The sequence below is a fragment of the Xiphias gladius genome, chromosome 23 (assembly GCF_016859285.1).
Source record: "Xiphias gladius isolate SHS-SW01 ecotype Sanya breed wild chromosome 23, ASM1685928v1, whole genome shotgun sequence".
Lineage (NCBI taxonomy): Eukaryota > Metazoa > Chordata > Actinopteri > Istiophoriformes > Xiphiidae > Xiphias > Xiphias gladius.
Genome location: NC_053422.1, coordinates 8267209 through 8292524, shown reverse-complemented (window position 1 = coordinate 8292524; position 25316 = coordinate 8267209). Strand labels below are relative to the sequence as shown.

The 25316-nt window shown below is 39.2% G+C and overlaps 1 protein-coding gene across 5 annotated transcripts in view; it reads right to left on the bottom strand.

Annotated features, from left to right (window-relative positions):
- Positions 1–25316, bottom strand: part of fam13b (family with sequence similarity 13 member B) — an 83142-nt gene that overhangs the window by 10374 nt on the left and 47452 nt on the right. For 4 of the 5 annotated variants that reach the window (XM_040119430.1, XM_040119433.1, XM_040119435.1 and 1 more), the window contains exons 8-14: positions 9694–9738; positions 5452–5547; positions 4797–4944; positions 2504–2601; positions 1487–1538; positions 1106–1235; positions 54–125 (exon numbers count right to left, since the gene is read on the bottom strand). In XM_040119430.1, the coding sequence (XP_039975364.1) occupies positions 54–125; positions 1106–1235; positions 1487–1538; positions 2504–2601; positions 4797–4944; positions 5452–5547; positions 9694–9738 (641 nt within the window). The remainder of the gene's footprint in view (positions 1–53; positions 126–1105; positions 1236–1486; positions 1539–2503; positions 2602–4796; positions 4945–5451; positions 5548–9693; positions 9739–25316) is intronic. The other variant, XM_040119434.1, reaches the window with a different exon arrangement.

Here is a 25316-nt window from a genome sequence, read left to right as displayed (position 1 = left end):
AAAGGAAGGATGGGTAGACTGGTGGATTGTCGGATAGATATGAAACTACTTACCTTGGCCTTCTTTTTGCAGATGCATACATGAGAAGTCTATGGGAGGGAGGTGGAGATGGAAGGGGGGTGACGCTGTTTGGATGGAAGGAAGACAAGGACGAGGAAGAAGTGGAGGGACCGGGGAAGAGGCAGCAGAGAAGAGGAGCAGTGAGGTCAATCATTCCTAACAACTTTACTCACCAACATTCATTCAGTGTGTGTCCGTACAGTATGTGTTTGGTATAAATGGAACGAATGAGGAACATTTTTTGCTCAGTCACACTAGTTATTCAACAGAATTATGGAGAAATGAAAGAGAATGACGGCCCACAAAGTTTTCATTTAACAGTCAGCAGTGTTGACATCATAAGTCCATTGATTAATCCATTGTTTGTCAAAAATATCATTCATCTATTAGACAAAATGAGCACAAGATGTCATATTGAGCTCTGGAAAATTGTGATGGTCATTTATTTTTCACTATGTTCAGATATTTTATAAACCAAAAACTTTAATTATGAATTAAGAAAATAATAGTTAGATGCTTTAGCACGGAGACATTAAATTTCATTTTTAGGTATTTCATTTTCTGACGACTATTGTGTAAAAGAAAAGCATCAAATTTTCACATATAAGAAGCTGGAATCAGGGAAAGTTTCCCACTTTTTTCTGCATAAAATGACTAAATGATTATTCAATTATCAAAATAGTTGAATAATTGATTTATCAACTAATCGACCGTTATTTGGAAGATTCAGGTAGATATAATGAGGGCATTTAAGTCTCTTGGCCTGACAGAAAATGTTTTAGTGCTATCTGAGAAAACAACATTACTCTACAAGAGAGACTCAAACCTAAAATCAGATGGACTAACATGGCAGAATAACTGCTTTCTACCTAACTGGGAAAAGGTAAATACATTTTTGACCGAGAACCATGGGAAGGGTCTCTCCTTTCTCTAATACTATTTCAGTTACTTGACACTGTATCTCAAAATATCTTAAGATAATTTACATTTCTTTTGCTGGTGAATAGAGAGTGTCCTGGCATTGCAGAGACGCGGAGATTCCTACCTTCCCATTGGTTGTCCGGAAAGAGTTGGAGGTGGGGGTTGTTGCCAGAGTTTGGTTGGCATGGCGACAGGTGGTTCCTGTTGGTCTCGCTGGTGTTGGCGTTCTGGTCACAGCGGCATGAACCCGAGTCCTGGAAGGAGAGAGAGAGAGAGAGAGAGAGAGAGGGATTACAGAAACAAATCAGGAATGGCAGAAAAGCAGGGAGAAAGCGTAGGGGGACAGGAAGAGATGAATTAACTAGAAGGGAACAAAAGAAGGAAAATGAAGGAAGGTACGGTAGGTACAGAGATGGTGTAGCAGAAATTTGAGGCAATATTTTGCTAAATGTTTTTACAGATCATAGACATACACTGTGTTAGATTCCCACATATTGATACTTACACAGCTTATGATGTCAGTCTGCTCCATGGTGTCACAGGGTTGATGTTCCTGCCTAAAATCAAATTAAGTAACATAAGATGTATTTGAATAATCATTATGATTAAAAGTAGTGAACAGAATACAGTTACACGCACATTAATCTTCAGCTCTGCATTTTCGCATAATCTGATTTTTAGGGGGCATACCTTTTTCAATAGTTTTGTTCAGATATCTACAACTGAGTTGTTTGTTATTACTTTGTAAATGTGTCTAGAAAAGCATTTTTTTCCCATGTGCTGAGCAGTCTATAAGCATCCCACTGCGAACACTTGCTGTTAAAAGCAAGAAAAATCCCCTCACACACCTAGAAATCTTTGACTCTGAGCAAAAATCTGAATCATTTTTGATCCAACTTTACCCAGAACAATTTAATGATGATAATTTGGAGATTCCAAAGGACTTTAGTCAGAATCTTTCAACCTTATTAGGAGTCTTCCTTTGACTACATCTGTTAAAACGCTTGTTAACAATCCAAAGCTGGAGGCATGATGCGGTATGATGTATGACGTGTTAAAACTGCACGAGCATGCAGTGTGAGTTAATGTGTGTTACATGTGACAGAGATGGAGGAAAATAAAGCTCTGTTTCAGATGCAGCATAAAAATGAGCTCTGGCCGACACAGCGTGTCAAAGTGATTTATAAACACAAGGTGTAAAATGGTCAGTGCATGACAGCATCACTGCCCCTTGTTTGCACGTTAAAGAAAAAGAATTTCATTCTCTCTGGGAAATAAAGTTCTCTCTCCACATCACTGAGATTCACCAGGCTACATATAACACACATCTATCACCTCGTCCAAATTAAGTCTAAGTGTGTTCCAATGTTCCTTTATCTTTTAAACTCTTAATTCTTTTGAAAGATGAACTACTAGTATAAAATAGCATCTCGATCTGATAAATTTGCGTCCTATTTGTTGATTTGAGGTAAAACTAAATTCACTGAAGGCTTGAATGCAATCTATAAATCCGATAGCTCACCTGGCAGTGTTGATGTTGTTCTCAGCATCTCTGACAGCCTCTCCATCCAGGTCCATTCCCAAGCTCTCCTCCAGGGTGGCGCCAGAGTCCAGTGAATCCTGGGAGAAAGCAGCAGCCAAAATTTAAAACTAATTTTCTAGAAAACAAGAAAACAAGGTAATTACTCAGTTTTAAAGAAAAACTAGCAAAGCAGAGCAAGAGACATAAATGGGGATACTATAAACTGTGTTGAACTGGGACTGTAACATAAACAGGTGCATTCCTGGTCTTAGAAACTACACACTATCTGTGTGTAGTTTTACTTCCCTTTGAATATCAAGCAATGAAGGGGTTTTTGTTGTTGGTCTTAAACACAAATAAATGGCGCGAATGAATGTTAACTGTGGCACTCCTACTCATTTCTGCTCATAAGGATGACACTTAAATCCATAAATTGCTCAGGAAAAAATTAGGTAATTTCTACATAAAAATATACACAATCTCATTACTGACTGTCTAATCTCTCTTCCCCTTTACAGTGCAGAGCTCCGACATAGAGTAAAAAAATCCCAAAGTCAAGGTGAAGGGGTTTTACCATCACCACTGCTAACCTTTATAACTATCTACCTAACCCTGCCCAATACTGCTGGGTTTCATTTTAATTGTCTGACTGATACTGTTACTGAAGGGTTAAAGTCATAAGCATCCACACTGGAGGTTGTTTTATGTGCTCACTGAACTGAAGTTACCTGCACCAGTTTGTCAAAATAGAAATGCTGCGAGTGGTTATGAAGAGGCAGCTATCACATGACTCAATGAATGAATGGGTTGTAGTAGGGAGCACTATGATGTCACATGTCACGTCACACTGGTTCTACTACTGTTATGCAAAGAAATGAGATGGTGTGTGTGTGTGTGTGTGTGTGTGTTGTAGTTTGGTGCTCAAGTGTGCTGTCATTCTTACTGATCTATACAAAGGATCGGACCCAGATTATTGTTTACAGAAATTACAGGTTTCTCATCAGTCCCGGGACACATCGCACTCTGTCTGCCATGTTGACCGCTGCTCCTCATCTCTCTCCCGCTTTCTGGACGCTAAAATGATTCTTGGGACAAGAGCCACTGAGGCCACTAAAGGGGGGCAGTAGCATTGGGGGGTATGGGGTCTGATTTCCACTGCGACTGAGACTAAAAATGTATGCGACGCTCACCGAAAAAGACAAGAGGTGCTTTGCCTTATGTCTTGCAAGGATCTGCATGACAAAAGACAAAACTGCATTTTTACATAACTTTAACATATTTTCAGTTTTACATGTTGTCTACATTGGTATAATAAGTTAAGTTGTCCTGCCATGCTTTAATAGTTGGTCATCAAGAATGCTAACAGAAGTTTAAAAAAAAAAAAAAACAACCAAAAAAAACAACCAAGAAGAAATGCAGCAAGGCTCAGCAAAATCTAATCGGACCTTCTACTCCATATGGGATACCTGGGAAGTAAATACGAAGTTTCTACGAGTGATTATCCTTGATTTATCATGTTCGCAGGAAAAATGTCTTTCTTCCTAATTAAGCCAGTTGGCTAATTAATTAGCAAACATTTTTGATAACAACATGTTTGTCTTTGCATTTTACAAAGGAGTTACATCCATTTCTGAATAATCAGTGTTCCCTCAGTGATGATGACAACATAGTGTCCTGCATAACCTGTACCATGGTAGCAGGTCATTAACAAATGTACCCCAATGTTGAGAGTGTGGAGTCAGGAATTGGCACTGCATTTGGTACACCCATTTTTAAACCTATGTACCTCCTGGGGAAGTGTTTGATTTCGTAAAGTTACAAAATATGGACACTGCAGACCGTCTCTGGTTAAACCTCGGAAAGATTTTTTTTCATCTCTTTCACACAACAGAGTTTCTAATATACACCGGCCTCATGACTATATGTTCGTTAGAACCAAACACTGCCTGTGTGTATCCCTGTAATCATTGATCTGTGTGTGTTTGAGTGTGTGTATCTGTGCAACAGGCCTGTTGTTGTCCCTGCTCGCTACCCTGGTAGAATTCTAGCTATTGTAGCAATCAGAGCAGAACAAAGATGGACTGTGCTGATAATATCAAACATTCTGCCTTGGAATGAACCGACATACTGAGACTGGAAGGAGGTTAGTTATGGGAAATATGCCGCCAGCCCACACAGCAACTGGTCTAGGTCTGTCTATTGTTTGTGTTTTTTGAGGGAAATCTCCATGGTGTCTGTGTCTGTGTGTGTGTGTGTGTTTACAAAGGTCTTCACTTTCAATTTCTGTACGGACCTGTGTGTTCATCTGGCTTTGTTGTATGTATGGCTCAGTCTGTGTAAGTGGGGTCTCCCCTACTGTGTTGCAGGGACTGTCCTCAGGGTCCGTTTGTTGCTCATCGTCTCCATGGCAACCCTCGTCGGAAGGCTTGCTGGGATTCACCCTGGAAAATAGCATTCAAAAAGTTAATGAAATAATGAAAGTTGTGCAGGTTAGGATAAAGCTGCCTATTTTAGTGTGTAGTGTAAAACCTTTATGGTGTCGTGTCATGTCCCACAAAGTCCTCGACATCTTATTTTGACTTGGAGGTAAATGACCACTGAACAGCTGCTCCCCTCAACACATACAATTTCCTTATTAACATCACTGCTGCCAACGTGTTTACTGGTAACCTCAGCCAGCTGGTTGGCGACCTACTTTTTTACACAACATTCGCTATGTCAAATATGTTTCTTTAAAGTCATCCAATGCCCCTTTCAGCCCCTGATGAATCTGTGTAACGCATGTTTCTGTCAGCAGGCGCAACTACAAAGTTTTGCCAGAGGTGTGTAAGAAATTTGGTGGTTAAGTGCTTATACTTGATTTAAGTACGTTTGGTTTTTATCTTTGTGTATGTTTGTATTGCATTGTTTGTTCCTGTGTCAATGTTTCTCTGTGTGTGCTCTCTCACCCCTGGCTTTCGTAGTTGCTGAGGTCTTGGTCGATGGAGGTTTTCAGCTCAAAGAAGTGCTGCTCCACTGCAGCCCTGATGGTTCGCTGAATTATCCTTGAAAAACACACAAAAATACATCGACTTTAGTAATTTTACCAAGATTCCCATGTGTATTTGTATTTTTTTTTACTCTGTGTGGTGTGTGAAGATGAATTATGTTCTGACTAAAAAGTGTATTTAGCATAACATGTTTTTAGCTTTTGTGCTCTATTCTAGCTTCTGTACAAACAAACAGGGAGGCTAACAGGTTTTTGTGACACCTTAAAATACACCTAAACCTTGATTTAGCTCATAGGGGTGACCTCAGTGGACATGAAGCCTTGAAACTGTGTGCAACTGTGTGCAGGAAAATTCACACCGCCGCTAATAAAAGACATCCAAGTAAATCCACATAAATTAACAACCTCCAGAGTAAACTTCGGTTTTGGACTCATTTTGAGTGCCTGCAAGCATGAGGCTGGGCGATGCAGATAATTCAAGCCCCAGTGATGTCGGGTGCCTTTAAACTAGTGTATATATGATAGATATAAACTAAATAATGTCAAAGTCTATAAAACCATTCTGATAACCAGATTGAAAATATAATTCAGCAATTATGCAAAGCCCAAAGCTTAAACTAAATGGAGTATTCAGTGCTGAGAAATGATAACTAATTTCTGCCCTTGTAGAATAAAATATAGCACCACCAAAGTACCACCTGCCTCCTGAAATAATGCTATTAAATGAATATTTTGTGCAAGTAGTTTGCATTTTTTTTAACTGTAACCTGCACTGTAACCATATTTGGGAACAAAACAAAACATATAGTAGTTTATCCAAAACTAAAAATATATTACTATAAAAGTATACGACAAATTCCCACAGCTACATAAATTTACACTGGAGTTATTTAGAAATCCCTAAAACAATCCAATTTCCTCCTAATGATCAGAACGAAAACTGATCACCGTAATGATTTACATAATTTCAATAATGTTTAATTCTCTCAATTGTCTTCAATTGTCTCTACATTAATAGATTAATTTACGTGCTCTTCTGTTCAGTTATAGTGAATCCAATGAACTTAGTGGATCTCTCACCCATTTAATTAAGATCTCTGATTTCAGAGTAAGGTTTAGCAGTAGCTAGTAATGATGTGCAGGTTAAAACCTTCATCTCTGGAGCCGCATGTAATCCACCTCCCCTAGTCCTGCCAGTCATCAACCTCTATTAATGAATTGGAAGACCTCTACTAATCACTTAACAAACAAACGGCTGTAGCTTTAAAGGACAAACTGATGTGATTAGCACCTTACCAAATACAGGAATATATCTGGCAATGAAGTTTATACAGGTAGATTATTAACCTTTAGTAAATGTCTCTATCAAATATTTTGAGAGCCTAATAATCACTGAAATGGTATATTTTCCATTCTATTCTATTGTATAACCTGGTCCTGCTCTAAAAGGATGAATAATGCTTAATCTAGAGCTGGGGAGAAGAGGGAAGAGATAATTACAGCTTGTAAAAGGTAACAACAGCATTCATTGTCTGACATCTGCACTGACATGCAACTGCTGATCCACAGGCTCTGGTAAGATTTTATTTAGCTTGCTTTATTAACTGGACCACGTGTGTGTGCGTGTGTGTGTGTGTGTGTGTGTGTGTGTGCGTGTGCGTGTGTGTGACCACCATGTATTCCTGGCAACAAAGTTACAAGTTTTTAAATGTAAGACTTGGAGCTGGATCATAACTTTGTTTTGGTTTCACATCTATGTCCATTTAAGGCAAAACCTCATAAAGGTGCTGGGCACGGGTCAAATAAATGTGTGTGAGTTGTGGCTATATCAGCCAAACACACACCTTTGTGCACACACATCTCCCTGGACCACAGGCCCACTTTCGCCTGCAGCAGCAACTCTGACTCTCACTGAAAGAAGCTCCCCTAACAATAACTATCCATCACACACATACACACACACAGCCACACATACTCAAAAAAACTCACACACACACTGCCCAGAAAAGCACCATCTGTTTTTGCAACTGTCGTCTACATTTTTGAAACCATCTTGGTAGCCAGAGGAAAGAGAAGACGTTAATTACACTCAGAGACACAAGACTGTCTAGGCAACCAAGGCCCTCGCAGCCATCTAATGCACTCCTGGAAATGTGCAAACAGTTAATGTACTCGCATGACACCTAGAAGACAGTCATACATCTGGTGAATGAAACTCAAGGAACACCTTTTCCTATACTAGCCAGGAAAACTAGTATTCATGGTAGCATAACACCCTGCTATTAAATGACTGAATAGCAGGGTGTTAAAGCAAATCAGGTGAAAAAATATAAGCACTTACTTTCAACCTCCTGTACAGTACACATTAAAAACGGTTTAAAACAAAAGCAAACCAATTGAGGCCCTCATCCACAATATTACCTGTTAAAATTTGTACAGTTTGTTTGTTTTATTCTTTTCTGTGTTATCTATCAGTCTGTCCATCCATTTGTAAAAGTCTTACAAGAGCTGCAGTTAAAAATTATTTTTTTTATTTATTATTCTGTCTTTATTTCTTCGATTAATCGATCAACAATCACAAACCTGAGGATAATCAGTTTACAATGATATAGGATAAACAAAAGGGGGCAGCTGTGGCTCAGGAAGTAGAAATGAAGGCCAGTTGTTCGATCCCTGGCTCCTCCAGCCTGAATGTCGAAGTGTCCTTGGGCAAGATACTGAATCGATGTATCATCAGTGTGTGAATGTGTGTATAGAAAGTCCTGTTTGTATAGAAAAGCGCTGTGTGAATGTGTGTGTGAATTGGTGAATGTGGCAGAAGTGTAAAGCGCTTTGAGTGGTCGATAAGACTAGAAAAGTGCTTTATAAGTGCAGTCCATTCGCCAAAATCCTCTTATTTTGGAACCTGAACCCAGAGAACGTCTGGTATTTTTTCACTATTTTTGATTGAAAAGTCACTGAAATGATCAACTCAGAATAGTTACAGAACATTTTCCTGTCAACTTATAAACTAATTGTTTCAGCTCTAAACCGTTTATCTAATTGTCTGCTTTGAATTTTCTTCTTGCACAGGGTTTTGTTTAAATGAAATCTGACTAATAAATTTACAAATTTAATTTGTACACATACAAAGGTAAATCAAATAGGCTATTCTTGGCATGTTGATCAATCAGTTGATCAGCAGAATATTATTTTATTATGTGATCCATTATTTAAGTGGTTTTTTTTAAGCAAAACTATCAAAAATTCCCTAAAAGTGTGAGGATTAGCCCCTTATGCGACAATAAACTGAATATCTTAAGGTGTTGAATTGTTGACCGGACAAAACAAACAATCTGAAGATGTCGCATTGGCTTTAAAAAAACCTTGATGAGCATTTTTCACTTTTTTCTGGCATCTGAGAGACCAAAAATAACGAGCAGAACAATCTATAATAAAAACAGTTGCAGCGCAATAATATGTTGATGTCAACAGATGCAAATAGATGAAAGTGAGTATGTGACTACTTTGATGAGACAATTTGCAGCCATTTTGTTCTCTCTTGCTGTTGATGCATTAGACCACTGAATTACAGTTTCCATGTGTACATGCTTCTGTTGGTGCCCTCAAGTCTTCAGGTCAGCTCACTCAGATAAATGCGCCGCACCATAGAAAATGATTTAATGCTGTCTGCATGTCATGCACTGAAGAGGCAGAGGCCTGAAAGTCATGTGATTGCTGAGTTCATGTCCTGGGGGCCGGGAAAGGACCAAGCCATGAAAAACCCTTCAGCTTCATAATCAAAAAACAAGGTCACCTTTCCTCCTCATTACTTCCTATTCGCCTCTTACCTTTCTCTCAACTCGACTCTTCTCAGCGCTGCCTGCACTTCTTCTCTCTTCCTTCCCGTTATTTTACCAGCCTCTTGAGCATATGGTCCTTTCCTCCCTCTTTACAGTTCAGCTGACCTAAGTCTCTCTTTTACCCCTTATTTGCAGTTTTTCTATTCTATTCTCTTAATAAAAACTGCAGGATAATACTGCTTGCTTTGAGATTTTTTTTAGTTGCAAAAAATGGATTTGTCAGACTAGATTCTTAGGAAGCTAAAATTTTAGGTGCATGTATGAGTGTCTGTACATAAAGAAGTGCCTACGTATGTTATTGTGAGTGGATAAAATTACTGGTTGTGTGTGTGTGTGTGTGTGTGTGTGTGTGGACTTACTCAGCAGAGTCAGCAGGCAGGATGGATATAGGGGAGAGGTGGGAGCTGCAGAGAGAGAGGGGAAAAGGACAACATGGTTAGAACAACATGTACTCCTCGACTCCCTTCTCATACTGACATGAAATGACCTTGGAGGGTGTTGGTGTTGGGCAGCAAGAGCCAAAACAGGGAAAAAGAATGAAAATAACAATGTTAAACATGAATGCATCTTTGTATACTGTTTGTTGGAGAGACAAAGCGAAGCTCAAGCGCTGAGTAGTAGAGAAAAAGAAGTTACAGTGATTAGTTCATGTTTTTACTGCAAGATCTCTTGCCAAATGACAGTCACAAGAAATGCAGGAATGCATCACTCACTCACTCACTCTCACACACACAAGGATAGAATTAGGTTTAGGTTAGGTTTAGGCATTTAGTTGTGATGGTTAAGATTAGGGTAAGGGGCTATGGAATGCATTATGTCAATGAGTGTCCTCACAAAGATGGAAGTACAAGTACGTGTTTGTTTGTGGACTCAGGCGGTCAAACTCATCTAATGAGAAAAACAGAAGCAGAGATTTTGCAAGCTTTGTGTGTGTGTTGGCAGACATAAACACACACTCACACACTCCTAACGCAGCAAGAATTCTTCAGGTAGATCAATACAGACTAAATTATTAATGGCAGATGGGAAACGATAATGCCCTCCGTCTTTATTATTCTTCTTCATCCATCTTTTCTTCTAATTCCTTCTCTTGATTCTTGCTATTCTTGCCCTCTTCCTTCAACTGCTTCTCAACTCTTTTCTACCCTCCTTTCTCTCCTCATCAGGGTCCTTTCCTTCCATTATGATTTCTTTTCTAAATTTGATTTGCTCTCTACATAAATACTCCCGTTCTACTCAGTTTTTTCTCTCCATTTACTTATCACTTTATTATTCTCACCTACGTCTTTAACCTGTTCTTCTTCCCTTATGCCATCTTTCCCTTTCTCTAATTCCACCCCATCACACTTTATACAAAAACCATTTTTCATATTCAAATAGTCTCTACCCTTTGCTTAACTTTTTCTCAAGTTCTACATTCTCTATCTTCCTTCCTCAAGTCTCTTTCCTCTTTAATCTCCTCTCCTCCCCCTTCCTTGCTTCTTACTGACCTTGAACGTAACGAACATCTCACAGTCCCGTTCTGATGCCGTTACCTTAATCATGCTCGCGCGTGTGACGTAGAGATAGAAAAAAAGAGACAGAGAGTTGCCAGTGTTGCAGAGACAAAAACACAATAAGCCTGCCAAAATGTTTCCAAAAAACAGTGGTTGTGAGGGAGGAGGAGTAATGAAATGTGAAAACAGATATAGTAACTGAAAAAAACAAAACAAAAAACACTTGTTTGTTCTCTTGCCCTCCCCAGTTGATTAACTTGGACTTGTTGTGATAGCATCTACGGTATTTTGTTTCTCTCGCTCCAACATCTCATATATTTTTGAATCAGTTATTATCTGGACTGAGTTTACATTAGATCCCTTGTCCTTTAAACAGTAACACCCTGCAGGCTCCCTACAGCAGAGACTGTCCGTTTGAAGGCACAGATAACATCTGACAGCAGGCTCTCCTGCTGAGTTCTACAACAAGGGACCACGCTGGGCAGCTGCATCGCTAACAATAGATGCTTGACAGGACCCTCACAGACGTTACATAACCTACATGGGCCTTAAGTAGCAGAGATAATATCTGATCTTACACCATTTTGCCGCTGAGGACTTGAACTAAAACCGTCGTCGGCTCCTTTGGGAGGTTCTTGCCCTCCTCAAGCTCCCTAAGCAGTGAAGATAACATTTCTGTCAGTGTCAGTTGTGCCCTAAAGGACCAGACACCCTTTAGAGAACCCTTTAGGGTATTTCTTCCCTGGCTAGGACACTATAAAGGGTAAACAGGATCCCAGAGAAATCTTGGTCCCTGATGTAGTAGAGAGTGGTTCTTAAGAGGTTTGGATTATGTATCAGGATAGAAAGTTTCTTGCAGTTTTCCTTTAGTGATCAAGCAGCACAGCTGTCATTCTAACAAACATGCTTCACACCATTAGGACAGAAGGGAACAGTGTGGCGTGTGTCTTTTTAGGAGAATGACATGCTATCTCACACACCATTAATTAGCGTTCAACATAAGTTGGCTAAAAGGGCCATGCTTCCATTCTGTTTTAAAAATATTTAATGTTACAACCAACATTACTTTTTCTAAAAATTGTAATATGACAACACATAACATATAAACTGAAGACTGCTAATTTCAATGAAAATCCATGTTGGATGCATATGTTGCCATTATATTGCAGCTAACAGTATGCATGTTTTTTTGGTTTTTTTTAAATAATCAACGACAGTGTCTCTCCAAACCACTTTACGACATATAAAGGTTTCGAATTTATTTCTGCTGTTCTTTTGGCCTAAAGCTATCACACATACAAGGGTGCCAAGGGAGCACTAGTTGGCGTATAAAGGCTTGGCTTTCAAAACTTCTCCAAGTAGGTCAGATTAGATTAGCTCCTGCCCTACAAGCACCGTGGAAGCAGTAGCCAAAGACAGAGAGAAGACCTTGATACTGTCTTAAGTAATCATACCTTTAGCTAACAGTATGTTAGCAGTAGTGCTGTGGCCTCTTTGATAGTGAATCAAGTAGACAGCTACTTAGCTTTTTATAATGTCATGACTGACTGATGACTGATGCCACATTCCACCTGCCCCATACTAACAAACATCTAGAACTACCTTTTGACTTGATTTGATTTATCTGTGAAATAAGATCAAAACATGTTAGTCATTATTAGTTTGCTATTTTGATGTCATTAACAACTTTATCAACTACTGTACGTCGTAAAAGCATCTGAGGTGCTTGCCGGATTCACCCAGATCACGCCAGACTAATCTGCTGTCTTCTGACCAGATCCCTCGTCATGATTCATGATCACAGCAGTGAAAATCTCTGCAGCAGCAGGTAACTGGAGACATTTGTGAATTTCCTGAGGGCTGAACAATGCACTTGTGATTTCATTTCATACATACATACGCACAGTGGCATGAAAAAGTTTGGGTACCCCTGGTTAAAATTTGAACTGATTTCCAAAAGACATGAAGTTAAAGATCACACATTTCTTTAATATTTTAAGCAAGATTACTTTTTTATTTCCATCTTCTACAGTTTCGAAATAACAAAAAAGGAATAGGGCCCAAACAAAACTTTGAGAACCCTGCATGGTCAGTACTTAATAACACCCCCTTTGCCAATTCTTCCTTCAAAATGCTTCTACTTCTGTGAGATTCTTTGGTTGTCTTGCAAGCACTGCTCTTTTGAGGTCTATCCACAGATTTTCAATGATGTTAGGTGATGATAGGTCGGCGGACTGTGAGGGCCCTGGCAAAACCTTCAGCTTGCATTCTTGAGGTGCTTGGAGGAGCCCTAGGCTGCTGATTGTTGGGACAAGGTTTGAGGAGTCAAGAGTATTTACAAAGCTTTGAAATTTACATCACTTGGCCTTTCCTAACGATAACTGTGAACAAGCCATAGCCGTAACAAGCCAATTAAGGTCTGAGACATTGGTAAAAAGTTATCTGAGAGCTCAAATCTCTTGGCGTGCCCAAACTTTTGTATGGTGCTCTCTCTTTCTCTCTCTTTTCACTCTAAAATTGTACAAAAAAAAAAAAAAAAAAAACTAATCTTGTTTAAATGTTGAAAGCATCTTTCACCTTTAACATTATGCCTTTTGGAGATCAGTTCATCTTCTACTCACTTAACTATTTGCAGTAACAGAAATTTTGACCAGGGGTGCCCAAACTTTTTATGCCACTGTTTTATAAGATAAAATAATAATAATTATATGTATTATCAGATAAAATAATGATATTAACTGACCTAAACAGATGGTAGTACTCTCTGCAGATCACAAATGTAGGACAAGAATATCAGTTTCACACAGCTAAGAGTAATACTGCAGAGCTGAAACGTCGTGCTGTGTATCAGTAGCCTTGTCTCAGCTGACTAAATGACTAAACAAAAAAAAAAAACCTCACAATGACTGCATTTTGTCTGCTGCATTAAAAACACAAAATGAAAAGAGAGCAGAAAAACGAATCAAGGGTGTTCTTACATTCCAATTATTCTAATGGCTCAATATAAGGAAACCGACAGAGAGTATGCATTGTGTGTGTGTGTGTGTGTGTGTGTGTGTGTGTGTGTGTGTCTGAATGTGTGTAAGGTGAGTTTGAGGTTAGTTGCAATTCCACGGAGGTGCTGTTGTCAGCAAACCTGACTCTGCTCTGTTCTGTTCTGGCTGGGAGGTACAGACTACTGCAGTGCACGCATCCACATAAAAACACACACACACACACACACACACACACACACACACACACACACACACACACACACACACACACACACACACACACACACACAACAACAACAACACAGAAACCCACTGCAATTCATAGAAATGCTCACACAAGCACACAGAGAATTATAAGCATCATCTTATATATCATAAACAGCCCTTCTTGCTGCCTCTGAAACAGTAGACATTTATAGTCCTTCATGCCAGGGCCAAGAAACTCTCACAGGCTCTTTAAACAGATGTTTGCATTCAAACCATCCACAGCTTGAACACAAAGCAGGTCAAAGATTTGAGATCTGTGTTTAGTTTTCTGCCTGGATACTTCTCATTGGTTTTTTCCATCAGCTGCTTTGCACCTGGGAGTATAAATGACCAATGCAGCATTCCTTCATTTGTTTGCTCTCAATTATTCCACCGACGTTTAATGATCTATTTTGTTTAAGTGACCCAACAAATCTTCCGCAGACCCTTCTCTACCCCCTCAACCCCCCTTTAATTCATCACTACTCTTTCAGAGTCATGAGGAGATGATGCAACACTGCTGATATCTTATATTGTCCAGAACAGGTTGAGTATGTGTATAACTAGATGAGCTATATAATAAACGTGTGTGCAAAAGATATTACAGATCCTGGCATCACATAAAGTTCTTGTCATAATGATAAAAGTTACAGACATTCCCACAACAAAATCCGGATTAGGGCTGCAAGTAAAGATTTTTATCATTAACAATTGATCAGTGAATCATTATTTTGATTCAGTAATTAAAAGTTTAGTCGACAAAATGTCAGAAAATGCTAAAAACGTCCATCACATCTTCCCAGTACATGGGAATGTCAAACCAAGCCCCAAACCCAAAAATATTCTACTTAAGTCCTGCAACTAATGATTACTTTCATTATTGGTTAATCCAACAATTATTTTCTCAATTAATGGAATAATTGTTTTGTCTGTAAAATGTCATAATATAATAAAGAAAGCTCATTACTATTTCCTAGAGCAACAAGATGGCATGTCAGAATGTCCTGTCCGACCAACAGTCCAAAATCCAATATATGATATTTTACTACAGTAAATCTTCACATTTGAGCAGCTGGAACCACAGAAGATTTGAACTTTTTGCTTGAAAAAAGGCTGAAACAATTAACTGATGATCAAAATAGGTGCTTCATTTCAGTTCTATTCCATTTTTAGTCAACTACATAACCATCGTGTAAAAAACAGGAGATAAGCAAATCATCACATCTGTCAAATCGCAAATTGCTGAAGTTTTTTTTTCATGATAAAGGACTTAAATTGGTAATCAATGGTATAATTGTTCCTGATTAATTTTCTGTCAGACAACTAATCAATTATTTGGCCAATTGTTACAGCTCTACTCCAGCGTCACCATGGCAGAAACAACAATGGAAATGATACACCTTCTTTCCTCATCCCTTCTCTAACTGACATATACTGAACAAATATTTTTAATACATTGCTCTTAAATTGATAACTGAGAGTTTCTGTACCCAGTAACGTTAAGAATGGAAAGGAACTGCCAATTTTCGATTTATGAATGCATCTATATACTAGGAGGTGCATTTGGATTTGATTAGTGAAGCCCTCATTTTCTTCCCCTCCGCATCAAAATGCTGACACATCCTCAGTCACCTCCTGGTTTCTTTATACTTAGATTGCATAACATAATATCAGCTGTTAAGTAATTCCATGACCCCTTCGTCTTCTCCTGCTCTATTTCTATTCCTGTGAAAGAAAATACAGGCACCTTCATCTTGTGTCTCTCCTCTCTTTCATGTGTCCCTGGTTAAAAAGAAATGAGCAAGACACACAATCCAACCTCATTTCCCTCCATTCTTCCATTCATAATAAAAAATGCAGAAGGCTTTAAATCTCTCAGCATGAAGGTTTCCCCTAATTCAATCCACCATTCACAAGTTCATCCATTCTTCTGGCTTTCCTTTTCTATTTTTTCATTAATCACTCAACTTAATTCATCCAGTTTGTTGCTCTCTGAGTTTTCTTCCCCATGCACCTCTTTCTCCCACCATTGCTCATTTATTCTGTCATTCATCTATCACCCAACTACATATTTTTTTTTCTCTGCCAACCATTCATTCATCCATCCAATAATTTTTTCCAGTCAGACTAAAGGAGTTACATAACCCTGATGTTTACCTCTGCAGCAGAATGTCACAGGCCATTCTCATTTTTCCAGCTGTGTTTTCTCTCGCTGTGATCTGTCCTTTTTGTTTTGTTGTGGGTTTTTTATGTTATTGGATCCAGCCCGTAGTTATTTCAGGATGAGGGCTGTCTCTTTATGTCTGGCAAGATGTTTCTGTCAGTTGCTCTGATGTGCCACTTTTTCCTTCTTGCACAGTGCAGTCAGCAAGCCAACACGCAGGTTATTTAAGTCCAGTCTCTTTTTATTTTTCGAACATCCAGCAGAGAAGTCAGCTTGACTTTTAACCGAACTCGGCACGATTTCTGCCGTTTTGTTCTTTTTTCCCGTTGATAACTTGACACATCTCCTGGAGGAGCACTATCCAGTTGTTAAGCTTGATCTTTCTAAAATCTCAGTCTCTCCTCTGTTCAGATTTCGTCTCTTTCAGTATCAGTTACGTCTGCAGGTCGGCCTTGTTTCCAGTGTGAAGGTTATCCCAGTCGAGCACTCTGAGGAGTCAGCGTCAGTACCAGAAGGGCTAGCAGCAGGGCCAGGGTATTGCCTAGGTGCATTCAGAGGTATCGTCTGAATGTTTGCGCTCTTGAATGAGTGTGCGAGTCTGTGTGTGTGTGTGTGTGTGTGTGTGTGTGAGTGTGTGTGTGTGTGTGTGAGTGAGTGAGTGAGTGAGTGAGGTTGTCTCACTCTGCACTCTGTCTGTAAAAGTGCTGCAGTAAACATCCAGAGCCCTGCTCAAATATATGAGCTTCTGATGTAACCAGGCAACAACCCCTGGAGGACCAATGGGATGGGAGGGGCTGAAGTTGGGAGCCAATCATAAAGGGGGAATGGGTACTGTGAGCCAATCATGAGGCAGAAAGTGGGAGGGCAGAATGATTTTTTTGGTCCACTCAGTAGTGACTATAAACTCAGCAGTTATTACAGCCGACCCAGTCTGCTGTGTAATGGCGTGTACGCACACACACAGGCATAAATGTACGCACAAGATGCACATTAGCACAGCAACACACAGACACACACAACTGTGTATTTTATATCATCCCCATGAGCCTTTTGTAATGGCAGCCTATCAAAAAACTTTGAGAGAGTTTAATACATTATCAACCAAAAAGGGATGAGAGACGCGGTGACAGCGAGTCATGACAAGCTTATCACAGAGAGAGTGAAAGCGAGGAAGCAGGTTACGATGGGAAAAATGCAAACACAAACAAAACAGGAACAAACACAAAAAGAATAGAGAAAGCAGGGACAGGGCTTTCGAGGTATAAAGAGGGAATTTTAAATGTGCCGTTATATCTGTGTCTACACTGTATGTGTGATGACACTGGTCATTCATGGCCTATAAATAACACTGATAATCACTACTGAACACAACACTCACACATCACTCTCAAGGAAACTGGGTTGTTCCTTTCGTCCTCATAACGTTTCTGTGCGTCAACCCAGTGCATTTCCAATGGGACCGGACTTCAGATCAACTTCTTTCAGATCAAATTCAGAGTAAATGTCATACTGGAGAGTACAAAAGCTTTTACCAAGAACTAAAAAGGGAAGCCTAATAAAAATGGGCTTTATCTACCATTTGATTGATGCCTAATCATATTTGTTGTGAAACTGAATGTTGCTTCAGAGAAAAATGCTTCAAAATAAATTATACTATGATGTCCTGGGTTCACTCACAAAGAGAAGCAATAAAGACCAAGTATATCAACAAAGACACTACAGCCCAAGTGACAGAAAAGTAGTTCTAGCCAAATTAAACATTTTACTCCAGCTATAAGCTAAATCAAAGCATCTACGCAAACCAATTCCATTCTATAGCAACACTTTGTTTAGACCAGGACAAGATGAGCTTGTTTCATATGGGAAAACATAACAGAAAGTCATTTTAAGATGTGCATCATGGCTTGTAGAGATGTTTGCTAACTACATGCAGGGAACAATAGACAAGATTTGTGTGGTTTTTGCCATTAAAGCATCTTAGCCTGAGAGTCTTAGTGTCATGGTGCTCACTAAAACAGCATCTGTAGCCTCAACCTAAATTCAAGAATCACAGATTATACTGAGGAGTATTTGAATAATGAACGCACGTCAGATATGGAATGAATTCGTGAGTTAATGTCAATATTATACAAAAGGAAAAAAAAAAACACACAACGGCTCGTGCCCCCAGCAAGATCTATTGGTTCTTCAATTCAAGACAATATGGCTCTTGTTTAGCAAAACATGCCAAGGAAAAACGACTGCACTTACAAAACTAGAGTAGCACTCGAGTTTTGTAGAGTGCATACCTACAAAACGAGACTTTGGTGCATACCTCCACAAAAGTCAATGTCAAACAGCATACACCAGACCTCAGAGAAAAAAAATTCAAAGTCATAGTAAATGATCCAGATCTGCTCCAAAATTTAATGGATTCTTCCCCGACCCATGCCCCATCCCTCCACCGAGGGATAATCCTGTTGACAAAGAAACAAACAAACCAACAAACAGACACAGGTGAAGACATAACCCCTTTGGTGGACGTAATTAGTATTTTAAATTCTTGGAAGCACTTGCCTGATCAGGAGCCTGAGTGAGAGCAAGATAATGTGCTGTTCCTTTTACTTTGAAAGATCAAACTGTAAAGTACTTAAGATAAAAACATCCAATGTATTTTGTCTACAGTGGACCACAGTTCCGAAAAGTGGCTGTGAACATTGATATTTTTATGACATTGTATGACAAGTTTGAGCCAAGCATACAGTAAATAAGACAATGTAATTCCACACTAAGAGCGACTGATTTGTTATGTACCTCAGTAGTCCCAAATTCCTAAAAGAGTTTAATTTTAAACTGTATTATATTTCCTGGGCTACGCCTATCTAACCTCTATGGCATTCCAGAAATTCCTCAAAGAACGAAAAAGGATAAGAAAGAATAAATGTTATGAAACGTTGGTCACGAATCATTAACACTGATTTGGCTACAGTTTGGTGTCAATTCACCCTGCTTGGTATTATTGTTGGTTCTGCCCAACTCTTATCTAGAACTTGAACTTTTTCTTCAATGATTAACACAAATCAACTACAGTGGCAAGGTGTTGACACAAAGAGGCTTTAGCAGCAGCATGTATAAAAGTATATATTTTTCCGTGATGATTTAAGAATGCGAGTGCTCCTCAGAAAGCCATATCGGACAGCTGTACCAGAACTGAGGGTGAGAACTGATAGCACATGTAGAAGAGGGGTGCTATCTAGGTCAGTTAGCATATCATATTACACATTTTGCCCAGTGATTGCGCCCAGACCTCGACACAATCGGGAAGTGAAGGGTGAGGGTAGGAGGGAAAGCAGGGCATGAAGTAAGACAAACTGAGGGAAAGAGAGGGAGGAGTTCTACTTAAACATTAACTACTGATGAGTCCAATGGTTAGAAAAATGTATGTCATATCTGAATGCATAAGAATGAAGGCTTTTTGGGCTATAAAAAAAAAATACACATAGCTCAATGAGCTATGTGTATCTGGGGTTATTTTGTTTTATGTTTTTGTTTTAATTACAGTTATCTAATACATGGTACGTCACTATAAAAATCTATATTTGAAGTGCAACTTCTAATATTTTTCACAGTATTTTGGCCAGAATAGAAAAAAAACTAAAAACTTAGTCAACCAGTCTTCTTGTTAATCATGTTTCCTTTGGTATCAGATCAAGAGGAAATAGCTGTTTGTGAACCACCTATGAACTAGGTCAAAACACAAAAAGTACACAGCTGATACTCCTGTACTGACCTATATACTGTATTTATGTCTATGTATAGGTCGTGCAGACATATTACATTCAACATACACTTGTGATGGATATGCAGTGTATTCAACAGGGAACTGGTCTGCTGCACCCAAGTCACCAAACTAACGAGAAATCAAAACGAGAATGTGGGTCTACACTGAGACAAATACTGTACAGGATAATCGGCAATATGAATTGTGTCACCACAAGGTGGGGTGGAGAGTAAATGTGGCATGGGTTTACATCGCCAACATGTACCACATACAGTGGCAGGCATGCACTGGAAAGCCTACCAGACTGTACTAAGACTGTTCTAAGAGTGATGTGTTTCAATTCAACACAAAAGACATGCTACTGACAAATATCCTCCTTTCAGAGACCAAGTGGACCAAGATGCACTTAAGAACACGTCCACCAGCAGCTAATTTGGGGGTCTGGCAACTAATTGAATACGACAAGCAATGATGCAAAAATACACTGGCTGCTGTAACAATTCCTTAGGCCCCATTTTTTGAATAAAATTTAGTGTGTGAGGGGGAAGAAAAAAGCAGACATGCACACACAGGCACACACCCTTCTTCTTTTGAGGTTTACGGATGTGTAAGTGTCACCACGATGGCCAAAGCTTGGTTACTGTTTTGCTGCATTTTCAAAACGTAAGATTGCTTAAATGGATGATGCGAGCTGATGAAGCACCTCTGCTCTGATATACGTTTTTCTATTTACATTGTAGTCCTACAATTCACCACACATTCATCACACAGTCTCACTTGCTTCAAAATGATATATCGTACAGTCTGACACAGATTGTGACCAGGATTTAACCTTTTTATTAATAGACTAATCACATAACTCATCTTGTCACAGTGTGACACGCGATAAAAGTACGACCTAAAAGGCACCTTTACAATATAATGGGTTTATGTGTCGTGATAGAGAGAATTATCAGGTGCTCCCCACAAAAAGAGCAAATGTACTTGATCTAGAAGAGACAGGTTCACATATATTTGTGTCTGTTGTGCATGTAATGGCACTAACAGAAGAACAAAACTCTGTCATATTGTGATATAAATCATTTACACAGCCACATGTAAGGGGGTTCACTGTAAGGACCTTTAAGAGGTAATTTGCAACATTAGACAGTACATATGACAATCATGCTAGGATAATATGATTGTTGTAACAGTGAAGAATGCCAAGTGGGAATGGAGGCAAACTGAATACAGGTATTGAAATCAATAAATGGTTCAAAAATAGGGACACCTTCCAATTCTCCCACCCGCTCCTTGCTCCCTCTTGACCTCCTCTCTCCTCTGATTCTCAGTTCCCTCCATCCGTCCCTTCCTCCTGCCCTTCTCTTCCTCACCGGGGCCAGAAAGCGCACCCTAAGAGCCCTCTTCCCCAGTCTGCCAGGATATTTCATCTGCCTCATCAAAACATACTTTGACAAAGAGAGAATATAAGCAGAGTAGAAATGGTGGGAAGTAGTGACGGAGTCAGAAGAAAGATCAGAAGAGAAACACCAGGGATTATATATAGATTTGAAATGAGCGGAGGCTGTCAGCATGTAAGGTGTGTGTGAATGTGTGTGTGTATTGGCTGTCATAGTCTATTAAGGGAACACTGCAACAGCCACAGAGGACAGACTTCCCTGTCTGTCAAGTTCTAGACGACCAACTCAGACACAATTAATTTTGAGTCACTAGAAGGGAACTTGCTCTGTATTTCTGTGCTGTCACATCCAGTTATGTGTCAAAGAATAGCTGATAAACGCAAGGAACAGTGAGCTCACCTCAGAAATACACACGACTCATTAAAATCCTTGAGACAGTACTCAACGTTGGAATCTCATAAGCAACATTTTGAGACGGTGAAGGTAAGTCATACTACACTGTGTAGGAATGATTTGGAGAGTAAATGAAAGCAATAACCAACTGAGATACGAGTAACATAATGCACTTTTGAAACGGCAGGTTTGGAAAATGTTTCATAAACTGAACAGAGGCAGTTTTCTCCCACAAAAGGAGCAAAACGTCTTATTTTTGGGCTGCAGATCCAATTGAGATGCGAGTCATTCTACTTGGGGGACCTGCCAGAAGGAATAACAGGAAATGAGATACCTCCTGAAAGTATTTACTGCAGCAGAAGTAGCAAAAAAAAGCCAAAAAACCAAAAAATAATCACTCAAGCACAAATGGTTACAGACTGATCCTTGTAATCATCAAAAGGATGCATGGGATGGAAAGACTGACTTAATTTATACATTGCAAGATGGACCAAAGGGATTATATATTTGCTGGAATAACGTACGCAGCTGTTGGTTTACCTCTATCACCTTTACTCCTTTAAATTTCACTTACCTTTTCCCATTTGTTGCATATGTTACCAGTCATGGATAATTCAGATTATATAGAGCTACAAAAGGCTTGCTGCCAATAATATAAGTCCGTGACATACTGTAGATGCCATGGTGCCTGGCAATAATGTTGCTCTTCTGTTGTTAATGAGATAAAAAATAGATTTCCAATTATCAAAATATAAAGAAAAAGACCATATCGTCTTCAAGTGTGAACATCACAACAATAAATCATATCTTAAAAGAATATTATTCATCATAATGTAATCAGTTTTGTTTAAGAAAACTTCCCAGAAATGTTGGTCTATATGTCAGGAGCAAAGGGAAATGTGTTAATAATCTCGCACAAATAAGATACTTAAAGCCATTCCTGTTTTGTATAGTCAAATTATCTGAACAGTAATCCATTACCAGTACAAATTTTCTACAAATGTCTTTAAGTAATCGATCGTCATTGTAGTTTTTGCAGGACTAAGAGAAATTTAGGTCTAAAGCTGACGTTTCTTATCCGTGGGATTGGAAATAAATGTGTGTGTGCGGCCTCCACATAAAACAGAAAAATCATACGTTTTCTTTAATTTTGTGTTAGGAAGCAACGAGACCTGCATGCTTCTCCCTGTGTGTGTGGCTGGCTGGAAAAATACTTGATATTGTTAGCAAATTAAACAGATGTATTCTGTAAAGCCCTGGGTCAACATTGTTTTAAATGGCTTTGTGGTGTTGGCTGTCGACTCCAGGGTCTACAAATACAGCAATAATCCCCCAGACCAGACACTGAGGTCAGACAAGGTCACAGGGATGATGGCTGCAGGGTAACTGGGAATTAATACCAACTAAAACAATCACATAAGAATTAAAGATCAAATAAGTCTTACCAGTGCTGTTAATTTTAAATAATTTGATGCATGTAACCCTCCTCCATCTTTATCAGTAATGATTAGACCTGTAAGTGCAGTCTGAGCAACCACTGAACAACAACTACCACGTAAAACCGTCATCCAGTACCACACAAACACAAACACAGAGACACACAAAGAGGAATCTGGTGTTGGTGTTGTCCCACAACACCAAAGGATTTATAACTACTTAGACACTTAGATACCAAAGATGTGAAGTGGAACAACAGCATCCTGGCAGCACAGGCAAAATGAGAAAATATTGTCTTGAGCCAGTAAAGTCAACAATGAGGCCAATATTTGGATATGCCTTTGTCTCACTACACTGACTGACACAGACATACACTGTGTGCATTGTATGGCTTTAAGTGAGCATGGGTGTGTGTAGTGTAAGAAACTGAGTGTGCGTACGTGGATTAATGGATTACTGTCTGTAATCATCTTAAAGGCCAGTAGGACAAGAGACTTGCAAGCAGCACGATGCTTGCACACACACACACACACACACACACACACACACACACACACACACACACACACACACACACACACACACACACACACACACACACACACACACACAGGCAGAGCCCAGTGCATGTTGTAAAGAACCAGAGTGGACTGATTTATTGTCGTATACCGCTCCCCTGGTTTAAACAACCATGAAACGTGACAGAACGTGAGGCAATTTTTAGAAGCAGTGCATAAACATGAGTTGAAAATGTTTTAATTTTGCTTTATAAACATAGAGAGCCAAGAGATAAAATGAGAGAAAGGGAGAGAAAAGATAAATAGAAATGATTGGAGTTCCTGGTGAGTTCTGTGACCAGTCGGAGGCTGGGCAGAGCATAAGCACACACACAAACTCCACAAACACAGTCAAATGTCTGTTTCTAGCTAGCTTTACTCCTAACGTCTGCACAGTCGGTACATGTTGGCTATTTTGGGGTAACAAAACAGACTGCACAAATGGTCCCTGGGGTGAAATTTGTGAAAATGGTGTGCAGAGAAATTTTGCTTTGTTTTTGGTCTGAAAACATCAAGAGTGACTGAGGTCTCCACATCAAGACAATAATTCTTGATGAAATTTGTTTTTCTGAATAAAGCATAGAAACCCATGCAGCTTAGGTGCATGTTGAGGTAGACAAACTGCAGTTTGACCCATACTGTGTACTTCAAACACACCGACATCGCAGAATAATTAAAACCAATTAAACATATAAACTGGCCTCTTCTAAGATGAAAAATGGCAATAATGTCACCATAATAAAGTGCTGCATAATTATAAAATAGGGCACAAACAACTGTGGAATCTGTAGACAGTGATCGCTGCCAATTTAAATGACGAAAAGAAAACTCTGAATAAATGTTCAACAGTAAATAAGTTTACTGAGATGAGATTATTTTCACATAAAAATAAATTGTTCATTTGGAAAATAACAAAACCATTTTCAATATAAATACCTCCTTATTTACTGATTTCTGTTTGGCTGTTTTTGCCCCGAAACTTTGAAGTATGTTACCTGCAGATGTCTATATACAGTAGTCTGGGTGTAGTGCAGTAATTAACTTAAAGGAGATCAGCAGATCAGAAGAACCAGAGAAGATCGCCATGTTCCTGCAGGGGATTGAACTCTGGTCCTTCAGTCTGGAGGGAGACTCATTATCCTGTGTATGTGAGCGTCTGTATGTGTGCATCAGTTTTTTTTTTCTGGTTGGTTACCAGCTAACGACTATCAACAGGCCATCACACACGCTCTGCATCTTTAAGCGTGACCAACTGAAAACTGCTGAAACCGTGATTTAGAAACATTTTGGGTGGTTGTATTCTTAATACGTTGGTCAAATGACTGTGATGTTAAAGACTAAGCCACTCAGTCTTTAAGGTCAGACTTGTTTTAAGTGCGGAGATCCCATTCTAGTCTGACTTTTTGAGACAATTTTAATCTGGAGTGTGGTGAAAAGTTTTTTTTTTTTAAAAACAGGGATTTAAAAATTATTAATGTAAAGACGTTACTATTATATTTAATTCCATATTAATATTTACGTCAATTCTTGAAG